The sequence below is a fragment of the Vigna radiata genome, chromosome 7, assembly GCF_000741045.1.
Source record: "Vigna radiata var. radiata cultivar VC1973A chromosome 7, Vradiata_ver6, whole genome shotgun sequence".
NCBI lineage: Eukaryota > Viridiplantae > Streptophyta > Magnoliopsida > Fabales > Fabaceae > Vigna > Vigna radiata.
In genome coordinates, this window is record NC_028357.1 from 17,167,977 (window position 1) to 17,185,043 (window position 17,067).

A 17,067-nucleotide genomic window follows, 5' to 3' on the forward strand; every position below is an offset into this window, starting at 1 on the left:
TATATATATATATATATATATATATATATATATATATATATATATATATATATATATGAAAAAAAGGTATATGAGAAAGAAAAGAAAATGTGAAGTTGGGTGAAAATGATTAGTTGTAGAGGTGGGTGAGGTCATGCATGTCACTCTTTTGGACCAAAGTGAATTATAACGTGGGAAGTGCACAGCTAGCACATGTATAAATTGAGTGGATTATTCTTTCCAACATCTTCTAAAGATCTCACAAAGTAACAAGAAAATGGGACAACATGTTCCCTCACTTAACATTTTCCTTAATACATCTTTCTTCCATAACACTATCTTTCACCTTCTCCACATATCATCAATACATATGACATTTTAGGAGACAAAGATATTAACAATAAATTAAAATTACTTTATAATTAAATTCTCTAGAATTGAATACACCTATTATAGTCTTCATTGGAACTAAATATGTGATCTTTAGAATCGAATAAACCTTCATTGTTGTTGATAGGGGGCTATGTGGAAGCTAAACCCTTATGCGTTTTTTTATGATGACAACAACAAAAATGTTTAACAGTTTTTTGCACATGACAACAACAAAAATGTTTTAATAGTTTCTTGCACATGACAACAACATAAATGTTTTAATAGTTTCTTGCACACATTATGTAAATATGTGTTTATATGTTTTTTTGTTCTTGAACATTTTGTTTTGCATACTTAATGTGGTTAAACATGAGTTTATATTTGTGGTATGCATATTCATGGTTTTGAATGATAAAACTCATTGCAGAATGCATATCTATATGAATTAATCGATTACAGTGTTTATGTAATAAGTTAGATTCATCAGATATCAGTAAATGTTTCATTGTGACAAACTGCAAGTTTTAACCCATTACATTATATGTATAATAGATTAAAACTCGTGCCTTTGCTTATACTTGTTTGCTGAGTGCAGTGATGTGTTTTCAAATAAAAAAGTTTTCAAATTTGCTTAAATGTTATACTTATCCGATTACACTATTCTCTTAATCGGTTAAATCTCGTGCACACAGAAAATTGTTTTCTTGATAAGTCTTAACAACCATAACGATCATATTTTGAATTGTTTTGACTTTCAATAATTGTGCAATCGATTACATTAAATGTGTAATCTGTTAAATGTGGTTTAATGTAATTTTGTTATAGTAGTGTTAATTGCTTAACCGATTACATTAATACTATAATCGGTTAAGATGCGTCAGACTTGAGAAAACTATATATTGACACATAGCTCTTTGCATTAAAAAGACTTTTGGAATATTATTGTTAACATCTGACAAAGTTAGTTGAGATTAGAATTTGTAGGAGCGTTCATTCTCCAAGAACCAAGAAGCGTTTAATTTGGAAGATTCAAAGGACTCTTGAAGGAATTGTTGTGTGCTTTCGTTTGTTGATCACCATCCAAACTCTTAGGGTGTTCTGCATCAGATCAGTGTTGATTTTGCAATCTATGGATTGTGGTTTCCCTGTTGTCGGTGGCCAGGAAGAGAACGTGGAGTTCTGGTTTCTTTGAGAGGGGTATCTCAAAGGGGTTGCAAAAAGAGGATTGTTCTTTTTGTGTATTTGATATAGTAGATTTGGAGTTAGATAAAAGGATACATTGAGAGGGTGTCTCTGTATTGCTTGTTGTAAAACTCGATCTAGAACAACTTGCTTCGTCTTCCATTAAGCTTATCGAACCTGTATTATAGAACAACCATACACTGTCCAATGAATTACGAACACTCACTTTAGGTTGTCCTTGAACACACTTTCTCAGCTTCTCCTTCAAAACACTTGTCAATGCTCCAAAGTTTTTCCTTCAACACTCTCAATATGCAGTGCACACTCCAATACTAGTAGCGAGCTTATATCCTGAACAATGGCACTTATTATAAACCACCAGATGCTACCAACCAATAGTTAATGGGCTATAATGGTTCTGTGAAGGAGTCAACTGGTAAATTTTTTTCGAATTTGGCCCTATAGAGTTCAAGATTTTTATCCTCTTTTATGTAATTAAGTTAAGGAATCTCTGTCACTCCAGGTCTAAGCATGACAAAGCAAAAGCAACATGTGTGAACTCGTGGCAGTAAAGCATGTTCATTAAGATTAACGACATCGGTTCCTTAGTCACTTGGAATCGATTACAAGGCTTTTATATAATCAAAACTTCAACTTTTGTGATGTAAATATGATAATGATACGAGGGGTATTTTGACATTTCCTCCTAAATCCCTACAAATCCAAGCAAAGTGGTAGGATTTTAAACCTCATCTCCCTCAAATCTTCTCTCTTATTCGCTTTTAAATCAGTGTAAATGAATGTGTATTAACTCGTAATTTTGTTTTCACTAATATACGTAAACAATGTCATCCACACAAACAAACACAATATCAAAGATTTGGTTCTAATGATTTTGTCAAATAAGAAAAAGAAATGATGAAAAGAATACACCAATAAGACTTGTGTATATAATATCTTTTGTTCCATGGTTTCCTATGCTTATTTCGTAGTTTTCCAATATCGTATTTAGATTTTTTTTGTTTTGTTTTATTTATTTATTTATTCTCATCCAACACGTTTTTATATTCATTATCTTTTGAGTCTCATCTCAACAAGTTTATTCTTGTTGTTTTGAATCAAAATAATAAATTTATATATTATATTAATAACAAAACTATGTTGTTTAATATTAACACAAAATAAAATATGAGAAATAAATAAGTAATATGACAAAACAAAATAGCAATCAATTCATCCAATTAAGAAAAAAATGTAATAACAAGGACTTAATTGACACATTTACAAAACACCTAAATTTATTAGTTACCTAAAACATAGTTAAGCCTAATGTCGTTTACACTGAAACAACCCTTCTAAATTTATTTATTTTTTCTAGTTCTTACAAAATCTTTAAGTCAAAACTCTGTTTGAAGATTGAGGGATTAAGTGATGAACATTTTCTTTTTACGGAATGTTTTGATCATGTAAGTGTAATAAATAGGGATGACAACGAGTCGGGTCGGGCATAAATAGTGCGATACCCAAACCCGACCCGCATGTAAAAAACTATACTTGTACCCACCCTGTTACCTGTTGGATACTCGCATAAATTAAATCCACGAATTTTTTCCAACCCGCGGATACCCGTTGGATATTCGTTTTAACCCAATAATATTTAAAAAAAAATATTTTATTTATTTATTTTTTCAAAATGGTCAGGTACAAACTTTTTTTAGGTTTTTTGTATAACCTTCAAGATGGGCCAAGCCCAAACCCTTCATTAGGGTTTCTTCCTCAAGTTTAGAGGAGTCTTCATTCTCCTCCCCATCTGGTGCTTGTGCGGTGCGGTATAGGAGAAGTCCCTAGCAGCCTTGGGACAACTTTTTCTTCTCCATGAAATGAGCTCAAATAATAACCTTAGGCCGCCAAATCTTTTTCCCTCTGAAAGATGAAACAGAAACAGAACGAATCGTAGATCCAGCACCTCACCACCTCCAAGCTGCCACCGTCGCGCCTCGCCGCACCATGACAAAGGGAGTTCACTCCCAATCCAAGAAGAAGAAAGGAGGAACGACTCTCTGAGTCGAGCCATCGCTGCTCCACTACCTACGCTTTGGCCACATCCTCGTCGCGCCATCACTTCGTCATCGCCGCTGTGAGGTTGTTACCTCTGCTCTAGGCGCAGATCATCCTTGCCCCAGCATTGGGTCGTCCGCGGTGGAGAGAAAAGCATAAACTTCAAGCTTCTTCTGGCTTTAGTGTGATGAAGGAGAAAGAGAAAGAGAAAGGATAGAATGAGCCACTGAGTGTGACCCTTTGAAAGGAAACCCTAGGATTTTCTCTCTTTCTGTGACGACAATGGAAATGTAGGAAAAAAAAATTGAAATTTAGGGTTTGATGGTAGAAAGATAGCTTAGAAAATAATTTAAAAAACGAAGGATAAAATTGAAATTTCATTTTCCAGATGGGTTGCGGGTACCCGTGGATACAGATAGTGTGATATCCGAATCCAACCGTTAACAAACGGGTATTAAAATACCCGCTACCCGCGGGTACCTCTTACCTACGAATACTAAATATCTGTGACAGATTTTATCCGCGAATATCCACGGATACGTGTTTTTATGCCATCCTTCCCTAGTAATGAACGAGGTTTTTACAAGTTATAAATTCTCCTTTTATCTTAATTTGATAATTTGTTAAGTGAAAATTTTTTTGAAAACATTTTCGGTCCTTTATGATTTTTAGGCACATTTTAATAAATTAAAGTATGTTTTAATATATTGAAGTATTTTTAGATTTGCTAGAAAACAATGGAAAACATTACGGATAGTGTAATATCCAAATCCAACCATTAACAAACGAGTATTAAAATATCCGCTACTCGCAGGTATCTCTTACCTGCGAATATTAAATATCCGTGACGGATTTTATCCGCAAATATTCACGGATACGAGTTTTTATGTCATCCTCCCTAGTAATGAAGAAGGTTTTTACAAATTATAAATTCTCCTTTTATCTTAATTCGATAATTTGTTAAGTAAAAAGTTTTTTGAAAACATTTTCACTCCTTTATGACTTTTAGGCCCATTTTAATAAATTAAAGTATGTTTTAATATATTAAAGTATTTTTAAATTTGTTAGAAAACAATGAAAAACATTCTAATAATTTAAAATGCACTGGGTTGAAATAATAATTTAAAATGTATCGGGTGAAATGATTTTATTTTTCTTTCTGTTCCAATAAACTATTTTGACTTTCATTAACCCAAGAAGGTTAAAACTAACAAATGCTTAAATACATAACTTCTGTCATCAAATTTATGTATAAATAAGATATACATTTAATTTATTAGATTCTCTACTTTTTATGAAATTCGACTCATAGATTCTCACATTTAGAAAGGAGACAAATCCTTTTTATTTAAAATTATCAGTAATGAAAAAGGATGTTTAAACAACAAAGGATATTTAAAGAAACACTTGTTGTCACTGTTAACTCAAGACTACCCGATAGTATATAACACAATCAATGGTCTAATTATGTAATAATATATTATCATATTCTTTTATAATTTTCCTTTTCATCTCAGATTATGCATATAATATTTATCTTCTTTTATGTATATTTTATATTTTTATTAAATTTCAATTAATAAAATATGTGTGGAAAACAAAATACAAGGTAATTTAGGTCTTTCATCTTCTTCGTTATGTAACCCATACATAGATTTTTGTAATAAAATTTTGCTTGCTTTGGACTTAATCTTCATATATTGTTTTTGGTATCATTTCAAAAATTTTTTACAAATGAAAATATAAACTCATATGTATATCTCATTTTATTTAATATAAAACTTTATTTGTACCAAACAATTTTTTTCCTCAACATTTCCCTAAAATTTGAAAAAATAAGAGGCAACCTTATCTAACTTTTATTGCAAAAAAGGGGTAATTTTTCCTCTTTTGATTTAGGAAAGTAAGGAGCGATTGATTTTTAAAGTACAATAATGATTTAATGAGGAGACAGGCTAACGAACAGCAAACGACGACGTTCATTGATTAGGTTAAGAGAATAATATATCTTCTCTTCCCAGCGAATCGTCAGGCACAGAACGGAAATTAGTCTCCTCCAACATGCACGAAGAAAATCAAAAGCCCTTTCTTCTCGCACAACAAAACAAAAAATAAATAGAAAAACCTCAAAGTGTTGAAGATTCAACGATCGCATACGTGTACAGTATGCACTACTTTCTTAAGTAATAACAACTACCCTCGCACTTTCAAGATTCGTTCCCACATTAATAATTGCTTAGTTTAATTATCGAGCTGTATAATACTATTCTTTAACTGGTTTATTTAACACAAATTGGAAAATTGCACAATATCTTCCTTTCTCCCATCTCATCGTATCATAATATTAATATATTGTTCACACAATTTTGACTTCAGCATTGCAAGCTGAGAATTTGGGAGATCAGAGTCGTGAGATGAAATTCGGATCTTTGTGGCGATACCCATTTGGTTTCTGACCTTGAAATCGAGCTGGGATGGGGAAAGTTTGGATTTTGATGGTGGTGGTGTTGGCGGGTGTGGTGGGCATTGAAAGTGCAAGGAAGTCTCCATCAGGGAGGATCCATACCCTCTTCTCTGTAGAATGTCAGAATTACTTCGACTGGCAGACTGTGGGGCTGATGAACAGTTACAGGAAGGCCAAGCAGCCTGGACCCATCACAAGACTCCTCAGTTGCACTGATGAGGAGAAGAAGAACTACAAGGGAATGCATTTGGCGCCAACCTTTGAGGTGCCCTCCATGAGTAGACACCCCAGAACTGGTGACTGGTAAGCAAATGATAAATAATCAGTGTTGCAAAGTTTTATGTTTTTGGGTGGGGTGGGATAAGTTTTAGAAGGACAACTGTTAGATGCAGTTTCAGAGATGTTTTTGGAGTTTCCCTTTGGTAATTCGTGCAATAGATTTTTGTTTAAGGTCAACATAGATTATTAAGGCGAAACTTCAATTTTGACTGGAAATCAGCACAATAAACACCTATGGAATTAAGTTTAGTCGTTTTTGGAATTTGGAGTGTGGATTCATTTGCGTGGTTTTGTTTTGGAGGGAGGTTAATGACATGGTTTTGGTTCTGGTTGTCCAACGTTAGTTGGTTACTTACTAAGGTAGTTTTAACTCTGATTTGTTCTTCTGTGTAGTTGTGTATCCTGCTGTTGATCTTTTTCTTAGGCATGTCTACGGACAGGCTCTGCGAGTTCTTGAAACAGTGTGTATAAATTGTGGATTGGTGTGGTGGCTAAATTCTTCATGGTAAATGAGCTGTGGATTTGTGTGGTGTACAACAATTATGATTGGTACAGTTATGAAATGTGATGCTGACAAGAAATTTCCTAATATCAGCACTATCCAGTTTTTCTTGTGCATAAGACCCCTGAGCTTGCACTTGACACCAATTAGTATAGGGCGTTGGATGACTAATCTTGATACTCTTACATCATAATGACAATATTCTACTAATACTTTGGTATGGAGTATGTGACCATTTGATTTGAGAAAATGTTTCTTTATTTTCATTCTCTGTTTTCACTTTGATTTTTTATTCAGAAAAAAAGGGAAAACCAAACATGAAAACAGTAGAAAGTTATGTTCAGTTTCCTGTACAAGCATTTGAAAATTGGAAGCAAAGTAAAAGCAAAAAGTGTTTTCTCAAACGAAATGCTCATAAGTGTCGGTTCATTCTCATATGTTTAGAGTGTGTGTGTTTTCTTTTTCATTTTTAATTTTTTTATTTTATTTTAACACGTCCCTTTGGCAAATATGACATGTGCCTATGTTATTACAAAAGCAGAACCATTTGCTGAAAATAGTAGGATGAGAAATAAATCTCCTATCCACTATGCAGGTATCCTGCAATAAACAAACCTGCTGGGGTTGTACATTGGCTTAAACACAGTAAGGATGCAAAAAACGTTGACTGGGTTGTCATTCTGGATGCAGACATGATAATCCGAGGCCCGATTGTACCTTGGGAGCTTGGTGCTGAGAGAGGAAGACCTGTTGCAGCTTATTATGGGTATTTACTATTTTCTTGCTTCTTATTCTTTTTATTCACTCCTTTTCTTTTTGTTATGTAGTGTAAACCTTTTGATCATCACTTCAATTTCAGATACTTTTGGAAGGATGCTAATTAGTGCATCTTACATTTGATTGTTATCAATTTTAACAATATGGAAGTTTTGGAAGCCTAGGCCTTTTATTTTTACACTGGCCGTAATGCAGTCACTTGCATTAAATCAGGGAATGGGGACTTTACTAATACATAAGCCAGGGAGAGCTTTGCTCTACGTTATAAACTTGATTAAATCTCTTAAAGTAGTACTTATATATTATGTTTTATATTATCGTTTCTTTCTTTGGCTCACCATTAAAACTTGAGACATATCTAAATTTTGTTTCCAGATACTTAATAGGTTGTGACAATATTTTGGCTCAACTGCACACGAAAAATCCAGAACTGTGTGACAAAGTTGGTGGACTTTTGGCCTTTCATATAGATGACCTGCGAGTTTTTGCTCCCTTGTGGCTTTCAAAAACCGAAGAAGTTCGGGAAGATACAGCTCACTGGGCAACAAACATAACTGGTGACATCTACGGGAAAGGATGGATCAGTGAGATGTATGGATACTCTTTTGGTGCTGCAGAGGCGAGTTCAATGCCTTAAAATGATTTTTTTTATTTTTTTATTTTTTTATTTCAGGCATTATAAACTATATACTTGATGTTACTCTGTACCAACCATCTAGAAATTCACTATAGTGTTTAATGATTCAATTTCCACTGATTATTTTGAATTTATCCTTCTTTATGTCTAAGGGTTCCCTCCTCTTCACAGGTTGGACTTCGGCACAAGATCAATGATAACTTAATGATCTACCCAGGCTATGTTCCTCGAGAGGGAATAGATCCAATTCTTCTTCACTATGGGCTTCCATTTAGTGTTGGGAATTGGTCATTTAATAAACTGGCTCACCATGATGACGGAATTGTCTATGAATGTAATAAACTCTTTCCAGAACCTCCATATCCCAAAGAGGTACATAAACCATTATACTTGTATAAGGAGACTTGTGGTTGTAGAAAAACCAGGATTTTTCAACCCCATGGTGTGCTTCTCTTTTGGGAGAAGACATTCCTGTGTTTAAGGATGTGTATTTGTGATGCACTAATGATGCTTCATCATTTTTTAATAAGCAAGGACATACTCCTATTACATGCATTTATAGTACTCAGCATTTTAATCCTTTGTTTTTGTTCAACTATGCTGAATTTATGAAAATAAATATGGCATCAGGTTTTTTTTCAATTTTACTGAAATTGGAAAGTATCTTATATTGCAGGTCAGACAGTTGGAACTTGATCATAATCGAAGGAGAGGCCTATTTCTAAGCATAGAGTGCATGAACATTATAAATGAAGGCCTTTTATTACAACATGCAGCAAATGGTTGCCCTAAACCAGTATGGTCTAAATACTTGAGCTTTTTGAAAAGCAAAGCTTATGCAGAACTAACTCAGCCAAAATATGTGACTCCTGCTACTTTACAAATGATGGAGGATATCAAAGAAGAACATGTTGATGATGGTGCTGGAAAGCCACATCCTAAAATTCATACCATTTTTTCAACGGAATGCACCACATACTTTGATTGGCAAACTGTAGGACTTATGCACAGCTTCCATAAAAGTGGACAGCCTGGAAATATTACTAGACTTCTCAGCTGCTCTGATGAAGAATTACAGAAGTATAAAGGCCATGATTTGGCTCCAACACATTATGTCCCTTCTATGAGCCGACATCCACTAACAGGAGATTGGTAATTGCAAATTTGTATTTATTTCAAATTTCAGTGGCAGTATGTTAACCTCTTTTTGTCAGTTTCATTTTATTTCTGCAATGACATTTACTGTATGATTGGGACAAAGTGGTTAACATTAAATTCCGGGTTTAGTTTATCAGTGTTTGGTGGAACTCAAATTTAACTTGTTTATTTAATACTATTGAATTTCTGATCTTTGCCTTATGTTTACTCTTCCTGCTTAAATGATATATGAGATACCAAATTCTTCAACCTGTAGTGTGCAGTTATTGAGAGCCTAACTCTTTTCCATGTTTCATGTGGCTGATTTATACTATAAGCTAGAAAAGCATAATAATGTGTCTTATTTCAGGTATCCAGCAATTAATAAACCAGCTGCAGTCCTTCATTGGCTTAATCATGTAAATATTGATGCTGAATTCATAGTGATTCTTGATGCTGACATGATCTTAAGAGGTCCAATAACACCATGGGAATTCAAAGCAGCTCGTGGTCATCCCGTTTCCACTCCTTATGAGTAAGTATATTGTCAAGAAGCATGCTGTGAATTTAGGCTTTATTTAGGGAGATTTATATTTATCTTTTATTCTGTTTGTTTGGTTAGATTTGATTCTGAATTTAATATTAGGAGATTGTAACAAGAATAAAATCCCATAATTATAGGGATTTAATCTCTCTAGGATTGTTCGCTGTTTTATTTTTTAATTTCTGTTTTTATCTCAGAACACATGTATAAACATAGGTAAGCTGACCTAATAATTATGAGTGACAAATAAAGAAATTCTTCCCTTCTAAATTTAAGATATATTAATTTAAATTTATGTTTATGAGACTGGTTAATGTTAGTATTAATGCAATGCTATTGATTGAAGTTGGCTAGTGCAGTACATACATGATGTATGTTTCTGCTGATATCTGCTTTATCTTGTGTATTCTCTTTGGTGACTCATTTGTTTGTTTTATTTTTTCTATGCTAGCTACCTTATTGGCTGTGACAACGAGCTTGCAAAATTACATACTAGCCATCCTGAGGCCTGTGACAAGGTTGGTGGTGTAATCATTATGCATATAGATGATCTCCGGAAATTTGCAATGCTGTGGCTGCATAAAACTGAGGAGGTCCGAGCTGATAGAGCTCATTATGCAAGAAATATAACTGGAGACATATATGAATCTGGGTGGATTAGTGAGATGTATGGTTACTCATTTGGTGCTGCAGAGGTATTTTCCTTTTACATTCTTATCATTTATAATCAGCTTATATGTTGATATGATTATGGGTGTCATGGAGTTAGAGATATATCCTGTTTCAGGTACAGATCTATAGTCATTTGAGTTGCTACTTGCTTTGCAACTTGTGCTGTCCTTCAAAGAGCTAGGCAAATATGAGCTTGGACCCTTTGGCTAATGGCTATCATATCTGTTCTAGGAACTAACCAATCAAATCTCAAATTTCAATTTTAGCTATTTATTTCACTTTTATGGTTTTGCAAATTGAATATAAGTTAGGTTTTTTTGATGGTCAAAATTCTAGTCATCATACATTCAAACAGAATTTACTTTGAATGTATTCGAGGAATACAAATAACGGATAAATTAAACATAAACTGTTATGGGTAAATGAGCCGTTGTTATCTTGTAGGAAGAGCTATAAGCCCCTCCATCTCAAGGAGGAGGGAACTCTTGATATAAAAGAATTTACTTTGAATGTATTCAACGAATATAAATAACGGTTAAATTAAACATAAACTGTTATGGGTAAATGAGCCGTTGTTATCTTGTAGGAAGAGCTATAAGCCCCTCCATCTCAAGGAGGAGGGAAATCTTGATAAGAACTCACAAACGTGTTCTGAGATTTGGTGCACAGCTGCAGCCATGACCACTAGGTTGATAGGAGACAGGTGCTCCCAAAGAGATACCAGGGTTCTGTGCTGTTGTGCCTTCTTAGTATTAATGTTTTAAGTTCAGTGGTGATTAGATTTATCTCCCTTTGCTAAATAAAGAAGCATACTATTTATTGGTGTTGGGTACACAGAGTGCTGAAAACACAATGGATTTTCATGGTTATTACCACATGGCTTAATCTTAATTCTTAATCATTTTATCATGAAAAATAGGAGACAACGATAGAAAACATACACTGTTACGTATCCGAGTAGGAAAAGTAACCAGAATAACCTCACAGACACTCACAACACATAACAGAATAATGAACGAATGATAGTGGATGAATGAAACTCTTTTATTGATGGTTATATCTGAATAAACAAAAGTAAACAAGGGTAATTGGGAGCATAACGTCCTTCAGTTACTTGGGAGTATAACCTCCCTCAGAGGACGTAGCCACCTGTCAACAAACTTAATAATCCAAATCATAACTCTAATCCTAGACTCTTCCTTTATTTATACTAATTATTTCTCGCCCATACTGTGTTAAATCTTTCTCTAGAATATTACTCTAAATAAAATATTTTCCTAGAATATATATTTATTTACTCTAATTATCTTATTTTGAATATTTCCCTAGGATATATCCTTATTTATTATAAATATCTTATATTGAATATTTCCCTAAGATACATCCTTATTTACTGTAAATATCTTATACTGAATATTTCCCTAGGATATATTCTTATTTACTATAATTATTTCTAAATATTTCCTACCTATCGTAACTGTTGTCCCAGTTAGGATAATCACTCTTCAACCGATCGACTCCAGCTCCCGTCCGGCTTTGCTTCCCCCTGCACCTTACCATTCGTCTCCATCTCTTCATCATCTTCCACCATTCAGCCTGACCTTTCCATGCCTTCCACCGTTTGGCTTGACTTCTCCCTACCTTCCACTGTTCGACTTGCTTCCCCTTTCCTCCTACCGTTCGACTCCAGCTCTTCACCGCCTTCCACCGTTCGGCTAGCCCTCTCCACGCCTTCCACCGTTCGGCCTTTACAGTGAATACCGTTCGGTCTCACTTCCCTCTTACCTTTCTTCTCCTTCCCATATACTTTCCACCCCTTATCATTACCTCCCACCTTATCCCTAACATACACCGTAGAGTCTCCCTAAATAAACGGGGCCCTTTACATTCTTTCTTCATTGATGGAGGCCTTGCCACTTGATAGCTTGAAACTTAATTGAACAAAAATCCATGAGATCTGCAATTACTTACATACTTGATCTTAATGTTATATGTCATATCTATTCATGATAGAACTCACTTTGGCCAATCACTTTGTGTCTATTTCTTAATTAAAAGGGCCAGACACTTCTCTCTACTTTATGGGAGCAGGCCAAATTATTTTTTTGTTAAGTGTAATATAGACAATATTGATTCTTCGTGTTTATATAGGTGGATTCTTAATGTTAGACCTGTCTTAATATCATACAGACAATTGAGTGGAACATACAGACATAGCAAATTGGCTAGGCTAGTTAAGGGCTGCTTGCTTTGTCTTGACCACTTAGAGTCAGGAACACAAAAGTATGTGGATTACAAACTGGATAGCATTGACTATAGTGTTGACAACCTGGTAGATTCACTAGACCAGGAAGCCACGACTTATTTGTTCTCTACTAATGAGGAATCAGCTTTGGTGAATGCCATACTGAATGGTATGTGCTATGAGTACCCAAATCCTGTATTCGGAGGGGTGGACCATGTGAGTATACCGGCAGATTCCAAGGATGTAGTTTTGGTTGGTACAATGTGCACCGGGGTAGGAAGCCAATGTACATTTCTGGTGAATTGATTTGGGGGACACTCTTGCAATATGCTGATCAGTTTAGGCTGGCAGGGGAGTTGGAAGCTGCTTTGGTGATAGCCTGTTCTTTGCGTGAGAACAGGTACATGGCTAAAGTGACATTGCCTAAGGTGGTAAGCACATGTGATTTAGTATACCCGAGGCTCTCTAGGTTTAAGGATGGAGTGACAGATAAAACACAAATTAGTCTTGATGCGAGCAAGATGTTAGGCAGGGTTCACCAGATGTTTAGCTTTCTTTTGTTTAAAGACTTGGACACGAGTATGAGTAACATTTCACTGGGGAAGGGTTTTCATAACCGTGACATGAGACACTTGGACTCAAGGGATCTGTTGCCACTAATGGAGTATATGGAAGACAAGTTAGTGGCGGACATTCTAAAAGTAACTGGTGCCATGACTTGGCTAAGTGGATTGACTGATAGGAGGATGGAAGCCCTATGCTCCATCTCCGTGTTTGAAGCGTTTTGGCTGATAGACTACCCAAGAAGGGTATTTGAGGATGGTGTGATATGGTGTTTCAAGCATGGGTACAAAAATCCCATTGGCATAATGCAGCCGGGGTTGTATTTCTACTCTAAATTAACCACGTATATACTCTAAATTAAGTGGGCCTTATCACTTGTCGATATGGGACTTTCAACAAGTTCTTATCTAGTCCTTTACAGTTTGGTCCTTAAAAGTGTCTCATTGAGTTAACTGACTAGGGTATTTATAAGTTATGCTTTCAATTCTCATCTTAACCGGGACAATTTTGGTGTATTAGAACAAGTACCTATAGCTATTCATTAGTTAGTTCATTAGCTAGTTATCCATAGCCTCAATCTTCAATAAAATCCGCAGTTCTTTGTAGTTTCTGATCCAATTTCTGTTAATAACACATGCAAATAAATTTTATTGAACCTAACAATCTTTGAGAGTCCTTGTTCTCTCCCTCTTCTCTAACAGAACAATCCTTTCTCACAATGACTGATAAATCTCTCTTTCAACCTCTCTTTTTATTTGTTGATCAGATGTCTTATTCAAATTATTTCATCCCAGTAACCTAATTAAGTAACTAATTAATGTGGTTAACTAACTAAGTAATCACTATCAGTACCTAACATCGAATGGCTGGGAACCACTTCTTAGGCTTCCTTAATGATGCTTTTGGACATTATAACTTCTAGAACAGTATAACATGCTTTCTTTCAGGACACTACTTCGAGAATAATAATTATGTTGTTTCTTCATTTGTTAAAATAAATAAATAATTGATAAATAGATAATAAGTTCAATTGTATACGGTGTGACTGGTTGCCAATTTAAAGGCTCTTAACCAAGTAAACTAATGAAACAAAGAAAATATCATCTTTTCATGGCTGTTTCCCATTGAAGTTCTACCCTTGTAATTTATTTTATTCCCATTCTAACATTTGTAATTTGCAAAAATTATTTTACCCTGAGAAAATTCTTTCACAGGTGAAGTGTTTTAATCATTTTAAGCACGAATACCATTTTGGTGCCTTGTTTGTTTTAGTGTTGATTGCATGTCTAATGTTTCTTCATACCGAGTCCAATTTATTTATGCTTTTTGTTTCCAAGTTCCAACATAGCAGGGGGCCACAACACAGAAATGGCTAGGACGCCATTTAAAAGAGAAAGAAGAAACATAGATGTTTGAAACAACTACGAAAATTTTCAACAATGAAAGAGAGAATAAGGCAGGATTGCTTGAGCACAATGTCTATAGGCATCAGCCCATCGTGAATTAAAATTTTAAGAGGCATTATATTAATATCTAAGTCTCATAAAGTTATGTTGGAAATGTTTTATTATCTTTATTGTTTACTGATTGTACCAGTAGGCACTTTGTGATGAGTACGACAATTCCTTGTTCAGTGGCATATATATTGAGTAGATTGTTCACTATTTCAGTGGCATCTCGGAAAGCAGGGAGATAATAACAGAATGCCTGGGTGGCAATTCTTAGTAACAAACTTAGGAATGTGCCACAATTTCAATTTTTCCTATATGAAATATATCAAGATACCATAAATCTTGAAGCATATACACACACTTGCACACTGTACCTTGTGTTGCTTGTCAACAATGTTTGTGATTCATAGGCTTGGTGCTTTACTTCAGTTGACTACCCCGTGATGAAGCTAATATTAACTGTTGAAAGATGACTGAACAAGGAATCTTCTAGTTGATTACAAATAAGCAATTGTAGAATGCAAAGTCGTAAGGATATGTATGACAAAGCATTTCTATTATATGAATACAGACCACATGAGGTTGTATTGAAATGTTACTGAGTGATAATTGTTCTATCTGTTATAAAAGAAAATTGAGGGCCTTATTTATGTATAAGGTTGTGCTTTCTTCTTTATGTGCTCTCTATTATTGGCTTTTATTATTGAGGGGTGAGTGAAATACTAAATCTTATGGTGTTCACTTTTGGGTTGAGTTGTTCAGAACCTAATTGTTGACAAGAATGAGCATAAATTTTCATTCCCTAATCCCTATATGCTACTCTGTATTTCTTTTTCATGGTGTATTGCATCACATTATTTTTACTTCCTCTTCAAAGTAGGAAAAATATTTCACTGCTGTAACAAGTTCTTTATTGATGCAGTTGAAATTAAAGCATACTATAAACGATAAGATACTGATATACCCAGGATATGTTCCTGCACCTGGTGTCAAATATAGAGTCTTCCATTATGGATTGCGATTCAGTGTTGGAAATTGGAGCTTTGACAAAGCAGATTGGCGCAATGTTGATGTGGTCAACAAATGCTGGGCCAAGTTCCCAGATCCACCAGATTCCTCAACACTTGGTCTAGATAACAAGGAGGATTTACAGCGAGATCTGCTCAGCATAGAATGTGCTAAGACGTTGAATGAAGCACTTAATCTTCACCACCAGAGAAGGTGTTCAAGTGATAATTCCTTGAAATCAGAAGGGCAGGAAAGAAAAGAAGAAAGTGTAGTGTCAAGGGTCAGCAACCTGGATGCAAATGATGATTCCACAAACAACAATATCACGACGGAGGAATCAGAAAGTGTGCAGAAAGATGAGATGCCTAGTTCTTTCAGGTTTTGGATGATATTCTTGTGGGCATTTTCAGGAGTAGGCTTCTTGGTTGTCATTTTTATGGTGTATTCAGGTCATAGAAGAAGAGGAACTAGATCAAAACAAGGTAGGAGGAGAAGAAGCTTGCATTCAGGTTTCATGGAAATGAACGGACGTGATCGCCGGAGTGATGTTTCTCTGTAGACATTCTGTTCCGTTTCCTTTTTAAGGTGTAAAAGCTGGTTGGTCAGAATTTCAAGTCTTTCATGCTAGGATCACAAATTGAAGGTTAAAAGACTTATTTCTTGAGTGAGCCTGTGTGACATCAGTTATGCAAAGCAAGTTATTCTTCTCACGAGCCTCTAGAAAGCCCCCCATTTTTTGATTTTGTTAATGGATATTAATGATTGAGAAATTTGCAAAGGGAAAATAATCTTCTGTTTAATTTGAGATTGCTTGTACTTTTTTTTTTACTCAGAGAACATAACATCTTAGCAATGTAAAACAAGAGATTGGATTATCCTGCAGCATAGGTGAGGGATGGATATACTGTATAATTCTCATTTTCATTTTCCCCTTCCGATAGATAACAAAGGGATTTTCTGAGTATTAACATATGTAGTCTTTATGTTACTTTTTTATGGTTCTTATCCCTATCAACATTTTCTGTAAAAACTCATTTATATAATAGAAAGTTATGTAACTTGTGTTGAATTTAGACATTGCCAACCAACTGTTATATGCACATGCTGGCTTGAGTTTCTAGGCCTCCAAATAAACTAGGTATTTATGATATGACTTTGATCATGTATACTATTCACGATTACGTTTATTTATTACT

At 34.8% G+C, this 17,067-nt stretch overlaps 1 protein-coding gene across 2 annotated transcripts; it reads left to right on the forward strand.

Moving 5' to 3' along the window:
• Nucleotides 1-5,613: 5,613 nt before the first annotated feature.
• LOC106768565 (peptidyl serine alpha-galactosyltransferase) lies at nucleotides 5,614-16,839 on the forward strand. Of its 2 annotated transcripts, XM_014653789.2 has the most exons (9): nucleotides 5,614-5,774; nucleotides 5,968-6,358; nucleotides 7,432-7,602; nucleotides 7,989-8,232; nucleotides 8,422-8,622; nucleotides 8,927-9,402; nucleotides 9,758-9,922; nucleotides 10,383-10,626; nucleotides 15,786-16,839. In XM_014653789.2, exons 2-9 carry the CDS (start codon nucleotides 6,066-6,068, stop codon nucleotides 16,428-16,430), a joined length of 2,439 nt encoding a protein of 812 aa, XP_014509275.1. In that variant the 5' UTR covers nucleotides 5,614-5,774; nucleotides 5,968-6,065; the 3' UTR covers nucleotides 16,431-16,839. The 2 variants fall into 2 exon arrangements, with proteins under 2 accessions (XP_014509275.1, XP_014509276.1); XM_014653790.2 differs by lacking the exon at nucleotides 5,614-5,774 and having other exon boundaries at nucleotides 5,844-6,358.
• Nucleotides 16,840-17,067: the final 228 nt, after the last annotated feature.

Bases quoted from the DNA above. Each gene is read 5' to 3' on its own strand.
- LOC106768565 (XM_014653789.2), top strand. From the start codon at position 6,066: ATGGGGAAAGTTTGGATTTTGATGGTGGTGGTGTTGGCGGGTGTGGTG. The intron at 6,359-7,431 runs GTAAGCAAATGA...TCCACTATGCAG, and splicing joins CACCCCAGAACTGGTGACTG to GTATCCTGCAATAAACAAAC. The intron at 8,623-8,926 runs GTACATAAACCA...CTTATATTGCAG, and splicing joins AACCTCCATATCCCAAAGAG to GTCAGACAGTTGGAACTTGA.